Here is a 15,529-nt window from a genome sequence, read left to right on the forward strand (position 1 = left end):
GTCTCAGTTCATGCTTCTATCTATGAAGTGATTGAGAATAACGAACCTTTAGGACTTTTTGAACCCTTTCCATCTAAGAAATCATCTTTCTTTTGCATACAAAAATATTCCCATAAACCTGTTTGTTCTATTCCTTAACAAATTCCTAGAAGCGTTCCAGATTATCACCAACGGCTAACTCAGTATTTCAACTACTATTAACAAAGTTGCCAAAATTCATATGAGACATCCAACTAGCAAGCCAACGGAAAGGCCTTAAACCTTTGTTAACATTCGACTTAAAAGAAATTAATATCGGTCTATGATCAGATTTCATTCTGTGAAGGTTCCTCACTGAACAATCTAGCAAAACGAATCCCACTCCGAATTACAAATAGCCTTGTCAAGTCTTTGTAACAAACCCCCTACACCATGTTAACTTGGCACTACTAGCACCCAAATCTCGCAAAGCATTGTTGAACAAAAACTCTCTAAATCATTTGCAACTTACATGTAAAATAGAAGTCCCACTTATTCTTTCACATTCATCAAGAATAGCATTGAAATAACCGGCAAGCATCTAATGTTCCTCCACCGAAACAACCAAAGAGCTGAGAAAATGCCACAACTCCCTTCCCTTCGCAACATGAAGGCTAGCATAGATAATAAAACAAAAGAAATGATCCGAGCTCATCGTACTATGGATTTTAACATGCACCACCTGAGAATGAATATTCAAAATATCCACTATTAAATCCTCATTCAAACATAACAAAATTCCCCTAGCAAAACCATTTACTTCCGCCCTAAAAGAATTCAGATATCCAATTTTCACAATTATACCATCAGCCTTAGCTCTACTAACCTGGGTTTCAAATAGATAAAACAAATCTAGCAAAAACTCCTTCTTGAATTCTTTAACAAAACAATAAAAACGAGGGTGTCACACTCCTTGGAAATTCTAATAAATTATTTTAGTATTCATAAAAATAAGGAAATTTATAAACCAAACCCGAAATAGGAGTACAATAAATTTTGACAATTTACCACAATACCATCAGTGTTGCCCATAATCATAACTTTCTCAACAACTTGAGAATCTGACACCATAACATCTTTTTATGGATTCCTTTCAAGCTCGCAAACTAACCCTTTTATTGCTAATTGGAGATCAACCGATTGCTGCTCCTAGATCCCAAGAGCCTCATCAGGTGGTTTTTCTTGCTGTTTATAACGAGCAGTGTTAGCACGCAACTGTTGCTCTACGGGAGAGCTCGTTTTACCAAACATAAAAATCTCATTCTCTTTGTCAATATTAACTCCCATTTTTTCTTTCTTCAAAATACGAATTGTTGTATGTTTCTTCTTATTTAAATTAGTTGAAATTTCCACTTTTTCCATCACTATAGCTTTCCCTTTGTCAGTGGCACCCAACTGGGCCAATTTCTATCCATTATCAAAAGCACCCCTCCCAATATTCATATTCATACCCAGGCTTCCATTATTAGGCTTTAAAACCTTTAAGGTTGACTTTGGCCCACTCCCCATCACCACTTTTTTCCCCTTATCCTTTAGCTTGGCCTACTTCTCTTTTGTCTCAATACATTTTCCTAGAAACGCTAACCCCATATCCCTCTCACCATTAGTCTTCTCCTCAGCCATTACCTTATCATTCCCATTAATCTCGTCAGTCATTGCGAAAATCTCTCCCTCATTAACACCCAACGCCTCAAAGCGAGATCCCCCAGCAAGACCTCTAAAAATGTCGTTTCTTCCCTTACTGAAATCCCGATTACGCCCTCTCCGTCTCTCTACCACCATCTACGACCCATAGGGTTCATTCTTTACCTTATTTTCAAGACCTAATTTCTCCATGACTAGTCAAGCACAACCTGACTCCACCACTGATGAAGTTGTCTCAATCCTAGGACAAATGTCCACTATATGTCCGTACATACCACATTGGAAGAAAATATTTGGTAAAGCTTCGTATTCAACACACTAAAGACGACCATTAATTCGAACCTTCGACACCAACAGCTTCCTCAAATCAACACAAACTGCTAACCACGCAAATCGTCCCCTACGAGCATAGTCCGTATGAACATCTAGCTTCACCACCGGACCTACTGTCTGACCAATCACCCTTATGAGGAAATCTGAATAATAACCTTCAGGCAGTCCAGGTAACTTTATCCAAACAGCCTACGACTCAAAACCACTCTGACTTGTTGTAAAATTTGGTGACCATGGCTAAACAGTTAGGTATCTGCCAAAAATCACCCACGGTCCTCCTACTAATACCTTATTATAGTCAGATTCATCCTGTAAACGAACCAGATAAAAATAATTCTCAAGATCCATGAGTTGGATCTGACATTGAGGATTCCACAGTAAATTTATTTTATTCAACAAAACATTAAAACAAATCCTTCCTTCAGCAATTTCACAATAATTGTCTTGGCCATTTGTCGTTGGATATACTCATGCACTTTATTAGAGAACATAATTGACGGAACACCCTCAATCACTTCAGTAACAGCATCACCATCCAAAAGTGTAAAATCCTCTTCCAGAAAACCATCATGATTCTTCTTTGATGAAGCCCCTAAAAGGGTTGATTTGTACGACGTTTTCGGAATCTCTAACTGAATTCTCTGGCCATTATTATCCACAGTCGGGCCATCAAGTTCTAACTGTACCTTCGGTATAGTGCGAACTTTATTCGTAGCCCTTCCAATACTATTGGTCAAACTTAAGCTATTGGCACCCGTTACAAAATCCACCATAGGCATTCATTAATAACTTTTTAACCAAACATCAATAGGTTGATCTAATTAAATTTAATCTCATATTAAGCATCAAAATTAGGATTTAGTAATTAAGAAAGAGTTTATTTAAATTTCCTTATTAATATAAAATATATTTTAATATTTAATGAAATAATTTAAAAAGTTGGATAAGAAAAAAATTTAAGCTATGAAAATAGATTTTTAATAATTAATTTTATATTAAATAAATAAATATTTTTTAATTCCTACCAAACTCGATTAAGCAAATATAAATTATATAAAAATTAAAAAATCATATAAGATTAAATTCTCTCTTAGAAAAAGTAAATGCTTGTTTTTGGCAAAGTTCAGTTTCCCCCCACCCCCACCCCCCAACAAAAACACCCATGAAACTCGGTCAAGTATCAACTGAACTGAAACAAAGTGTTGCATTTCTAAGCCATTGCTAAGCTCTCCAAGCTACTATATATATCACTGACTTTATACCAAATAAATCAGATCACCATTGAAATAATTCATAAGCTTTAAGCTTTTTATTTCAAGTGTTTTTCTTTTCCTATATTTAAATTTTAGGGACACTACTGCATAATTTGCTTTTCAATAACACCCTAAATTTGGTTTCCCAGAAGAAAAAAAAAGAAACCAATCGTTGCAACTGATAAAGAAATAACAATGGCAGGTCAAGTTCTCGTTGCTGCCCTCGTTTTCATGGCGGTTGTTGTGGCGTTTGCGGGGGATTCAGCGCCGTCGCCGTCCCCTAAAAGTTCATCGCCATCTAAAGGGGGGGCGTCTCCGCCTTCCAAGTCACCTACTCCCTCTCCTCCTTCCTCCAAGAACTCCTCCGCATCCTCCCCATCTCCCTCCTCCGGCGGCGGCTCCAGCAAAAACAACAGCTCTAGTAGCAGCAGCAGCTCCCCTCCTTCGCCACCATCACCAACGAAATCCTCCGACGCACCCAAGTCATCCTCCGGTGGATCCTCAAGCAGCTCCAAATCTCCTCCCGCTCCTGCCCCATCCAGCTCCAGCAAAAGCCACGGAAGCTCCGCCCCAACCAGCAGCGACGAAGAGGAGTCCCCTTCTGAATCCCCCAATGCCTCCAAATCCCCTCCTATACCAGAAGCTGAGGTCCCTAATAAAGATAGCTCTCTATCCGACGCTCCAGCCAGCGATATCGCACCAGAACCAGGTACTTCCGGTGCCGCTATTGTCAAGGCCTCAGCCGTCGTTGGTGGTGTAGCCGCTGTCGCCGGATGCTTCCTCTTTTAAGCTTCCACAAATGACGTGCCCTTTCATGGAGGGTTTTAATGGTTTTGCATGCATGTAATGTACTGCATGCAAATCTGTTTTCATTCGTTCACTGTTCTTAGATCAGGCGGAAAATAAAGCTCTTGTTATTAGTTTTATAAATGGTGTTTTTATTTTCTTTTGTTTATTTTAATGTCATTTGCTTATTTTCCATCTTTTTTTAACATAGCAAATATCTTTTTTCTTTAGCAGGAGTTCTTTGTTTTGTTTTTCTTTGCCAGTAATTAGAACTATAATTAATTTACAGATCACAACTCTAAAATATATTACTCATTGTGAGTCTAACTAATAAATAAAATTAGCAGTGGAAGAGAAAATGTAAAAATGAAGTGGAAAACTAGTTTTCTAAAACTATTTCGTCATATGTGAATATATTCAGGGTAATTCCAGTTCCCCAACATTCGATTACATTTCTATAATTTTGATTGTTTTATTTTTTTTCATTTACAAATGTAATTTTATTGTTTTTATTTTTGGAGCATTTTAGTGATTATGCAATCTATACTAATTATTTTATTTGGATTATTTGAATATATATATATATATATATATATATATATCTGATGAAATTTTCACCATCTTTGTGATTATTTATTAATTGTTTGTGAACTTGAATCTACTTATAATTGTGTCATTTAAGTGTCCTTTTTGTTCATAACATTCCATTGTTTGAGTTCGACGACGGAGTCGAACTATGGGTATTATAGTAGCAACAAATAAGATATTTATGACATTAATAGACCTTATAGGTAAGATGTTTTTACCTTTAATATCAAAATTGACTGTTTTATCCAAGTATACTCTAATCAAATCTGACTGTGGGACGAGCACTCCTTCAACTTCTTGTTGCTCACAAGAACTTCCTTGATTGTTCATGAAAGGCCCAAGTCAGCCTTTAAACTCTTGCTTGGACAAGCACACAAGGAAAAGAGCAATTAGAAGAATAAGAGAAAATGTAGGAGAATGATAAAGTATATTACTCAAGAAAAGCTAACTTGTACAAATGAGGAATGGAGCCCCTACTTATATAGGTAAGCTGCTTTTGATCTGACGGTTATGATTCATTTCAATGTCCTTTAGAGCTTTCCCAACTACCCCATTAAATGCTATATAAGTGTGGAGAGTTCAAGAGCATCCGGAATCTTATACACGGTTCTATAAGGATCCAATCCTTTATTTGAACTTTTAGAATCTTTCAGAGCACTCCAACAATCTCTTGACTCAGTTTTCTCGTACTTGCATCGTTTCGGACGTAATCTAGTGCTTCGGGTAGCTTTGCTCACGGGGGAATTGTTTTAATATATATATCAATTTTATCAAAATCTATGTTGAAGTTTTCTTTGAACATACGGATAGGATTACATGATCTTTTGATTCTCTCAAACACCTTCTCAATAATGGTTACCTTGTTCACTATTTTATTAGCAGTTCATCAAACACTTGGGTTGCCTTGGTTTTCTCATTTTCTTAATTTTGTTGCACTGCACCCAAATCATCTCTCTAGTCGATTCTCCATTGATTAAAAATGCTATCTAACTTAACTTTAAATTAGTGAAGTATTTTTTGCATCTCGATAGCATCCTCTTCAATAAATATCATTGTTTCGGTGACAAACTAAGATCAAGACTCTAATACCAATGTTACAGAAATTATTTAGTAATAAAAAGAATAAACAACTAACAATGAATAAAAAGGGAATAATAAGAAGAAATTAGATTTTTTTTTTTTTGAGGAATCGTTTTACATGTTTGTCACAACTATATATATTTTGGCTTGTGACAAAGTATCTTTGCAATTTCATGTTCAAGTTAAAGTCTCAACGACGCTAAAGTAAATTTGTCAATTTAAGATCAAATTTTAAAGATGCTTGAAATTGAACTAAATTATATCTTAAAACAATTTCAATTAAGAATATCTTTAAACTTATTTAAAATTTTAAGTCTCAATGACCTTTCGATCAAAACTTCGTTAAGAAGGAGAATAAAATGATTTCTTTGTAAGAAAATTACATCCTGCAACTTTATTTTGATAAATTATTTGATTTGTCTTCAAAATTTTCAAGTAATATTTTCAACACAAAATTTGTGTACTATACTAGACTTCAAAATCAATTTTTTACTCAAGTTTGATTAAAATTTTTGATAATAGTTAAATAAGATTAAACTCAAGCTACTTAAATCAAGTATTAGAATACTCAAACTTGATAATTTTTTTAGAACCGTTACTTTTTAGGGTGATCTGAAGTCCTAGCACATAGCCATCCATTGGAGGCTCGTATCATAAATTGACTGAGATTAACTTTTGAAACAATTTAGTTGAACAATGCGTATAAATTGCAAGACTCGAAATTTGAAAAACATTTTTTCTTTTTTAGTTTTTTAGTGTGTGCCAAACTGAACAAATTAATCTCGAACCAACTTTTGATTGCTCAATCCAGTTTGATTTTTCATTACTAGATCTGTCCTCCTCTTTTCCTCTCTATCGTAGGATTCGAAGCATACATTTCAGAATTGCCAATATCTGTTGCAACCTCGCATCCCTCCTTTTGTAGAACGTCCTGGCTCGAGAGAGTTTATGCTTCCCGAACGTAACTTAAAAATTAAGCAGCATGCTCATAAATGGTAAATCCATAATCTTTTGCATATTGAAATTTATCAAACTGTATACTTTTGGTTAGCTAGACGACAAAATGAACATCATACATATGTACAACACAGCATGCTGTACTTGCATGATTTGCGAATTATACCACACCAATTTGCAAGATATTGTCTATTTTGAATTATCATGTCTAATGATGATGTCTATTTCAAATTATCAAGCGTAGTTATCTTGTCCACAAATGGCGTTTCACAAGTTAAAACTAATGTGAACCTTCGTATTTTCCCAATTAAACTCGATTCATAGCAAATGTGAAATTCACAGCTCCTTCCTAAGACCAAGAAGACCCACTGTTCACAATAACACATTGCTAGTACTCCATCATAATCCACACCAACCTACCTGCAAAGTATCACTTGTTTTGTCTCAATTAAGCTTTACAATCTATATGCAAAAAAGTCTACCGAAATTTAGTACACAGTTGATGTAGGATTCATGATTTCTCTCTAGAACAATGATAATTCGTTTCAATGACATCGAAGGGTAGTTTGATCCAAAAGGGTTACCTAGCTCTTTCATATTTCCAGAAAACCAGCTTATATACTTTCAATATTATTCTCCATTTAGATTCCCTCCTTTCACACATCAAAGCAAAGATCAGCAGTATTTTGATTACAAACCCCAACTTCACCCAATAATCAGCATAATAGTTCTCAAATTTAAAGCCAAACAAGAAAAAGATCTCATAAACAGATTGTCACATGGGACAGTTAAAGAGTATGACTAGATAAAGACTCCATAACACAAAGCAATCATCAATTTTGAAAAAGATAAAAAGAAAAAAAAAAACAAAACTGTTATTACATGAACCTCTTTTAGGTAAGATCATCTTCTTCCATTTCTTTAGCTTTCAGCTTTTCCTTCACACGGAGTAGAAGGGTTGTCTTCCAAGAATCCTGTAGCATATTTCAAGGAAACAGCAAGCACATTAGAGTTTGTAATCTCAGGGGTCACAACCAGAACCCAATGGGTTGAACATTACTCCAACCCAGAGTTGTTTGGATGGACCAGCCTGTTGAACCAGTTGGACCAAGAACCAATGGTCCAGTACATTATGAAACCATTCACTAGCTGAAACAGTAAAAAGAAAGTTCAACAGGTAAAAATCAAGCAAAAGAAAACGGTAGAGAACTAGTTTAGAATATATTTTTATTTTCATTTTTAAATGATGAGATTTGAACCTTTTAGATTATATTAAAGAAAATACCACTAAGTCAAATATACATCTTTATTAATTATTTACTATATTTAATGTTCATTTAGCATTAAAATCATTTTTTAAAAATATTTAAATTCCCATTTAAGCGAACAAGCAAGTTCAACCAGTTCAGTCACCACTGAAGGTCTAATTCATTTGACCTCCAGTCCACTAGTTCATCCAAGAAACATTTGAAATGGAAATTGACATACCAATGGAGTCATGCTGTCAAATTCCTTGACAACATCTGTAAACTTCGTGACATCTTCCTCATCAATGGAAGAAGCAATGTCCTGTCACAAAAAGCAGAAGCTCAGTATTGTAAGACCTCTATTTTGGAGTAATAACTAGATTCTGAAAAATTATTATCATTTAAAGAAAATGAATTATATAATACACTTAAGAATTTTTTTGTCCAGAGGTAAGGCAGTGATAGGATATATCATTAGTCAATGCACATTAAGGTTGATAAGAGGAAAAATAAAACAACCGGTAAAACATGCTACCACTGATCAATCATATTTAAGCAGCAAAAGAACAGAACAGAATCACATTTTTGTGATCCAAAAACAAATTATAAACTGAAATAAGCATTTCTTTGGGATAACTTACAGCTAAAAATTTATATTCTCGTGTTCCAGAAAAAGTTGGATCCAGTTCCTGAAGAAATGAAATGCATAAAATACATAAGTTTAATATAACCAAACTAAGTTTAAAAGGTTAAGGTTTTATCATTTCTAAAGGGCCAAAATTCAACCTGATACCGCTCTAATGCATTGGTGATTGCAACAACATCACCTTTGCACAGTTGACAAATGCCAGCATTTAGAAGATGTCCTTTAGCTCCATACTTCAGCAAGTTATTGGAAAGTGACTGTCGTGCTATATCTTCATAGATCTCAACAGCTTTCTGGTATCTGGAGAAATATCATAAGCAGAGCTGTTAAGAAAATTGTCATTCTGTATTTATGCAACTGTCTTAGGATGTCTTTGGCATTGAAGCTAAAAAGCACTTTTCAACCCAAACCAGCTTTTCAAGTTAAAAGCAATACTAAACAAATAGCTTTTCAAGCTAAGCCAAATTTTTTTTTTTCTAAGTTTTGGCTTTTCAAAAGCCAATTTAGGTGTCAAAATATAAATTTGTCCCTCATTTATATTAACTATAAATTCTAAATAAAACTTGTTTATTCAAATTAAATTTTATAAACAATTTAAGTTAATTACTTAAAAAGTATCTAAAATTTATATTTCGTATGTCATAATATTAACAATAAGGTACCATAATTTTCTTCTATTTGTACTATATACTAAATTGAACATTTGTTAGTACCAAAATAATGGAAACATGGCATCGTGGTAGTAATAATAATATATATGGAAATAAGGATATTTTACATTTAAGTCAATAATTCCGTGAAATTTTTATTAACAAGAATTATGATTATATGTGATTTTAATATCTAAAATATAATTTACATATTCAAATTAGATTTTACAAACAATTTATAATAATTGCTTAAAAGTATGTAAAATTAATATTTCATGTATAATTAAGGAATTTGAATTAACTTATTTTTTACTTTATAATACCGTGTCTAAAATGGATATTTTAACTTTCCACAGCACTTTTAAAAGCATTTTTCAATAACAATGCTAATCTAGCCCTTAGCAAATTAAAACACCATCAATGATTACAAACCATTGACAACGGTAGAAGACTAAAACTTGCAAGAACAGTGTCTACAAGAAGTTGAACATGCTTACTGTTCTATCTGAGCAGCAAATTGTGCAACTTTCTGCTTACATTGGTTGGCAGAGGTTGATATATCTTCATTTTGGAAGAAATCAGCTGCCTTTTCATAATAATCAATGGCCTGCTCAGTGTTCTGTTCAGACTCATATAATTCAGCAATTTCCTGCGCATAAAAGAAGCACCCATGTCTATGAATAACAGTAAATAACATCATGAAAAGTTATGGTTATGTATGTTCAACGATACTACGGGCTAGTTTAATTTCACTGTGGGGGAAAAAAACCTTAGATTATAAAACCATGTGTTGGAAAAGGTGTTAAAACATGTGGTGAAACATTATGATTTAGAAACTACCAAGTGTTCACTATTGCAATGAAAAAGTGTTGTAAGGAATCAAAATGTCAAAAACAAATATGCTTAAAATAATATGGGTTTAGAGATGTAAAGATAATAATCAATTTATTCGAAATCCAGCTTCCAAACCAAAACAGCTTCATTTTTCTTAGCATGTTAGTTTGCATTGTCAAACCAAGATTTAAAACACAGAAGCCTAAACTTTTTACCATTTAGCATCAAATTTGCAGTGAAACATAACTTCTGGCATTATAAGTTGTACCAACAAGAATGCTAAACGAGACTTATGAGAAGCACAGATGCTTGGGAGCTTTAACTCTAGTGGCAACATTGCTAATGAACAATTAGGAAAAAATTATGAACCCAATCAAAATGAAAGGCAACCACATATACATAAACAATTACAATGAATGACAAACTCCTTTTTCCCTTGAAAGACTCGCATATTAATGGATAAAAAACACCTTATAATACTTGGCAGCCATGCTGAGCCTTCCAATATCACAAAACATGTTCACTGCCTCTTTCAGGCAGGATATAGCCTCTGCATAGGAACAAAATTGAGTCACAGATTAATCAAGTCAAAATTCCAGAACTTTTAGATCAAACCATGCACTCCAGACTCACCCTTTACATTTGTCTTCTTATAGCAATGAGCAGCATCAACATAAGCTTGAGCAGCTTCATGTTTGCTTTCTAGCTATAGATATGTAAAACAAAGGAGTTAAACTAAATCTTAAATAACAGTTAATTACTAAGAACTGAACCGAAGGGCTTACTTTCAAGTTACAATTTGCTAACTTTACATAAGTTGATCCAGCTTTGTCCCCTTGAGAAAAGAAAAACATAAAAGAGGATAAGAATTAGAGCCAAGCATACAGTTTCAGCACATTTCAAATACCTATTGAATTATAAAGTAATTAATAAATGATCCGATGTTAAAGAAATCCAAACTCTCACATTTTCTAACTGAACCAAAACAGCGCAATCGGAATTAAATTGAATTATAAAGTAATTAATCAATACTCCAATCTTAAAGTAACCTTAATTTTCACGTTTTCTGAACTGAACTAAAGCAATGACGCAATCGGAGTTAATCAATAAATACAATAGAAATAACAATTAAAAATTACGAAGAATAATAATATAAATATCATCGATTGCGACCAAATCCTAATTCCGGTCGCCTAAATAGCGACATTAATCAAAAGATCTCGAATATTTCATTTCTTTCCAACCATTCTCCGTCCAACATTTTCTCAATAAACAAACAGAAAACTTTTGTTAAAAGGAAATAACTATAAATTTTATATTACAGTTTCGGAATCGCAAAACTAATCAGAAAATCTTGAAAATTCCATTTTCTTAGATAAAGTTTAATCCACCATTTTCTTAAGAAAACAAACATGATTTAAAAAAAAAAAAGTTACAGAAAGGCTTTGCAAAAAATTACATGATTTGGCGAGCTTGAAGCAATTGGCCGCTTTATCAAATAGCTCGGCGGCGTCTTCATGTTTGGAGCCAAACAAACCCCACCCGCTTAACTTTTTCTCTGCTTTTTGCTCGAATTCTTCTCCTCTCGCCAATTGATCTCCCATTTCCCTTTTTCTTATGTTGCTTCGTTTGATCAGAAATGAACAGAAAAACGGAGAGTCTTAAGATCTAAGCAAATAAAAAGGGAAGAAAGCTTGATGACTCATTTTCTCACTTTTCTAAACTTTTTCCCACTTTCAACTATCATTTTCATTACTTTATCACAAATAAAAATTAAATACCAAAATAGAAAATATATAATTTAAAGTGTAAACTATTTAGTCTAGGTTACCAAAATTAAATTTTACTAAGTTCATCCTGACTTTCATTTTAACACTTTTATTTTAATTATTAATTAATTTTGTAAAAAATCACATAAGGTTATGTGTTTTCTCATTTTCCCAATTTTTGTAGTAGTTTGTAATTAGTTAAATTATTATATGTTAATTGTTTAGATGTTATTTAATATCAATCATGCATTTCTACAATTAAATAAATTAGTTATTTAAAAAATTAAATGTAGTTTCAATACTATGTGACCCATAGTTTTTCCCAGTAGTTATATTTAGAATTAATATATATATTGGATTTATAAATTCTAATAAAATAATAATTGTGAAAAATGATTACTTTATTTAATTTAATATTATAAATCAAATGGAAAATGTTTTTTTTAAATTAAGAAAAAGGAACAATTTTATTCTAATAAAATAAAACACAACGTAAATAAAATATACGAAAAGATCATTATTGTAAAAATTGAGGTATACTAAATTAATTCAATATTGCATTTTTTTCTGTCATTTCCACTGCAAACTTATGATTCTTGTTGTAAAATTACAATTAGAATCTCTAAATCAAAATAGTTTTTCTCTCTTCTCCGGTAGGAATAATTTCTCGAATAGATGTTACATTTGACCAAGATTGTACAGTGAATAAAACAATGGTTAATGGAAGGCATAATAATACATTTAAGTTTGTATACAAATAATTTATATCAATGGTTTATAAAGTTGTTCAGTAATTTTTTGTCATGTTTAATTGAAGAAAACAATCGAGTACTTAAATATGTTACTATTTATAAAATTGATGTTCTGAGCGGATTCCAGACATATTAAACACATGTACTACTATTTCTGTCAACTACACTTTGTGGCCCTCTCCTGCGAACTCCTTAGCATATGTGAATTGGGACTGCGAACCATCTTTGCGAGCTCTCTTGGCGAACTTTCTCTATGAGACCTGCACGTAGTGGCGAGCTCTCCTAACAAACTCCTTCTACGAGACCTACACGCATTTTACTGACAGGGCCTTATTAGGTCATGGGTAAGAGATTTGAACCTCATTTAAATTTTAGGTCCCCAAATCATAAATACATAACAAAAGTGCATAAAAAAATTAAATTTAAAAGTGAAATAGTGATTTAATATTTAAAGCATCTAAAAGGAATAACATAGTAAATATGAGAAAGTCTAAAAAGAAAATTGAAACAAATTGTTGATATTTCAAACACAAAAGAATAAAAAAAAGAAGAAGGTACAATATGTAATACGCCTTTGTCTTATTTTAAATTAAATATAATATCTAAAATGGAAAAAACATGAAAATAGCTACTCTATATATATATATATATATATATATATTTTCTAATTTCTAATTTCATATTTAAGTTTTCCTTGGCTTGATCTCCACATTTCTTCATTGCATTTGCACATTCAGCATGAAGAAAATACATAATTTTAAGGTATTTAGAAGGATTCATAACTTGCCTAAATTTGAAAAAAAACACAAATTATTTTTAAGGTATTTAGAATGGATTATAAAAAAAAATTATGATGAAAGAAACCCTTACTGTTGTTTCTTTTTTGCCAGTCTTGTTTTCATTATGCAAAAATTAGGGGTTAGCCTCTTCTTAGTTGCTGTAAGGTTTCTTCAATTAAATATGATCTATATAGAGAAATAAGAAAGTTGAGATTGATATATTATAACTAATTAAGTGTGAGTATGAATGAAGCAAAGAGTTTAAATGAAGAAATTATTGTAGAAGATGCAAACGCAGAAGATGATATTTCTGATGGTCACGACTTGAGCCGGAAGGTTACCATTACTACCCCACTTGATTCTGATGTTGATGGAAGAGATGCCTCTTATCATAAAGCAAAGAAAGCTAAATCGCTTTTTGCTTGATACTCACCCTTAATTAGTGATATTGGTTAAGGGAATCGATGGTTCTCGGGTCATTGTTGTAAGAAGTGAAGAAGGTGATAACAAAGTTGTCGCCGTGGTTTTGCGAGGAAGTACAGATAGTATATTGGATGATCTTGAAACAGCCGTTGATGATTGTGTGAATACATGTAAGGCAATGTGCAGGGATAGTCATATAGCTGCTACTGAAATTGAGTTGGCGAGAAGACCGAAAGAGTTATCCTTCTAAGGAAACAGGATTGGATCAGTATGCCATTGCTAAGTTTGGTGAAAGTTTTGAATTGGTACCAAGAACCTTGGCAGAGAATGCTGGACTGAATCCAATGGATATCATTTCTAGGTTGTATGAAAAGCATGCATCTGGAAATGCTAAAGTGGGCATCGACTTGAGGGGAGCCGACTCTGAGGATGGTGTTTGCAATGATTTTTCAACCATGAAGATATGGGACCCACCTCAAAACCTCCTAAGTGTACTCCTCTGTGTAGTTCATGGCAACATACACCTCCTTTGCATCAGTGAAAACAATACCTCCATCCACCCTATTAGCAACAACCCACTCCAAACCTCTCTAAGTGCAAGACCTTAGCGGCCCTCGGTGAAATGAAGCCCTCTGTCGATTCCACAATAGCAATGATGAACTTACCACCCATGGTGCAAACAACAATACTAACACCTCGTTTTTCTCGTACTCAAAATTGCAGCGTCAACCCAACAACGTCACATTCCTTGGTGAAGGCTAGAGTTATCAACGGTGCCATCCATAATACGTTGAGAACCTGTACAAACTGTTTGAGCCTCTCGCCAGTCAACCAAGAAACTATGAGCTTTGTACATGATGGTCGATGGAGGCACAACAATATTGTTCCAAATCAATTCATTTCTCACCCACCAAAGCTACCGACAAATCACACAGAACTCTTCCACTACAACCTTCAGATAATGTTCAACCAATCCTTCAAAAAAGAAAAATCACGTATAGAATCCATACGGTGCCAAAGAGACTAACAATTTACAGCATTAGGACATGACAGTAAAGCATGAGAAGGATCCTCCACACTAGAGCATATAGAACAATTGACATAAATATCCACTCCCTTAGCACAAAGCCTAGCCTTAGAAGAACATCTTGTAAAACCCGCCACATAAATTCCTTAACCTTCGGCGGAATTTTTAACTTCCAAAGAAGCTTCCAATTTAGAGTTGGAGCACCTTGTAAATAGCCGGTTGGCAACATGATATCCTGATTTAACTTTATAAACCCCTTAATGAAGTTTCAAATTAATTTATCGGTTGTCTTATGAGAAATAATCAGAATGTGGACAATAAATTTAACATCCCATACATATTGAACGATTTCAGTGTCAAAGTAATACTCCCTAGGCAACTAAAAGGTCATCACAAGCAAAGATATATTCCTGAAATCAACTTGACATCTTAGACCAAAACTTTAACCTAATTATATCTTATAAATAAATTGTATAATATTTCGTGAAATTTACTCTTTTAACTTATGAACTTTAACATAATTTAAATCTTTTAAAGAATTTGTATAATTTTTCCCAAAATTACATTCTCTCAACTTAAACCTAAATAAAAGTATATACACATGTAGTAAACTATACATGCTATTTGATAGACATGTAACTATGACACTAACCTAAATTTCTAAATCTGTACCCTAATATTACTTTAGTATATATATTTGATGTGATTTGAGACCGAAATATTTTTAGCTAATTTCATAATGA

At 33.2% G+C, this 15,529-nt stretch overlaps 2 protein-coding genes and 1 long non-coding RNA gene across 3 annotated transcripts; 1 reads left to right on the plus strand and 2 right to left on the minus strand.

Annotated features, from left to right (window-relative positions):
- Positions 1 to 452: 452 nt before the first annotated feature.
- On the minus strand, positions 453 to 2,760 carry LOC108487432 (uncharacterized). The gene is made up of 2 exons (XR_008272833.1): positions 845 to 2,760; positions 453 to 700 (listed from the first exon to the last, which is right to left on the minus strand). It is a non-coding gene; the product is annotated as an uncharacterized LOC108487432 (long non-coding RNA).
- A 683-nt stretch (positions 2,761 to 3,443) lies between these two features.
- LOC108488879 (uncharacterized) lies at positions 3,444 to 4,037 on the plus strand. Its single transcript, XM_017793157.2, has one exon. The coding sequence runs from the start codon at positions 3,444 to 3,446 to the stop codon at positions 4,035 to 4,037; it is 594 nt and encodes a 197-aa protein (XP_017648646.2).
- Positions 4,038 to 7,273: 3,236 nt separating this feature from the next.
- Positions 7,274 to 11,817, minus strand: LOC108489714 (alpha-soluble NSF attachment protein-like). Its single transcript, XM_017794420.2, has 9 exons — positions 11,496 to 11,817; positions 10,822 to 10,871; positions 10,670 to 10,742; positions 10,507 to 10,586; positions 9,700 to 9,851; positions 8,693 to 8,852; positions 8,548 to 8,595; positions 8,148 to 8,228; positions 7,274 to 7,633 (listed from the first exon to the last, which is right to left on the minus strand). The coding sequence occupies exons 1-9, from the start codon at positions 11,638 to 11,640 to the stop codon at positions 7,553 to 7,555; spliced, it is 870 nt and encodes a 289-aa protein (XP_017649909.1). The 5' UTR covers positions 11,641 to 11,817; the 3' UTR covers positions 7,274 to 7,552.
- Between the last annotated feature and the right edge of the window lie 3,712 nt (positions 11,818 to 15,529).

The sequence above is a fragment of the Gossypium arboreum genome, chromosome 10 (assembly GCF_025698485.1).
Source record: "Gossypium arboreum isolate Shixiya-1 chromosome 10, ASM2569848v2, whole genome shotgun sequence".
Lineage (NCBI taxonomy): Eukaryota > Viridiplantae > Streptophyta > Magnoliopsida > Malvales > Malvaceae > Gossypium > Gossypium arboreum.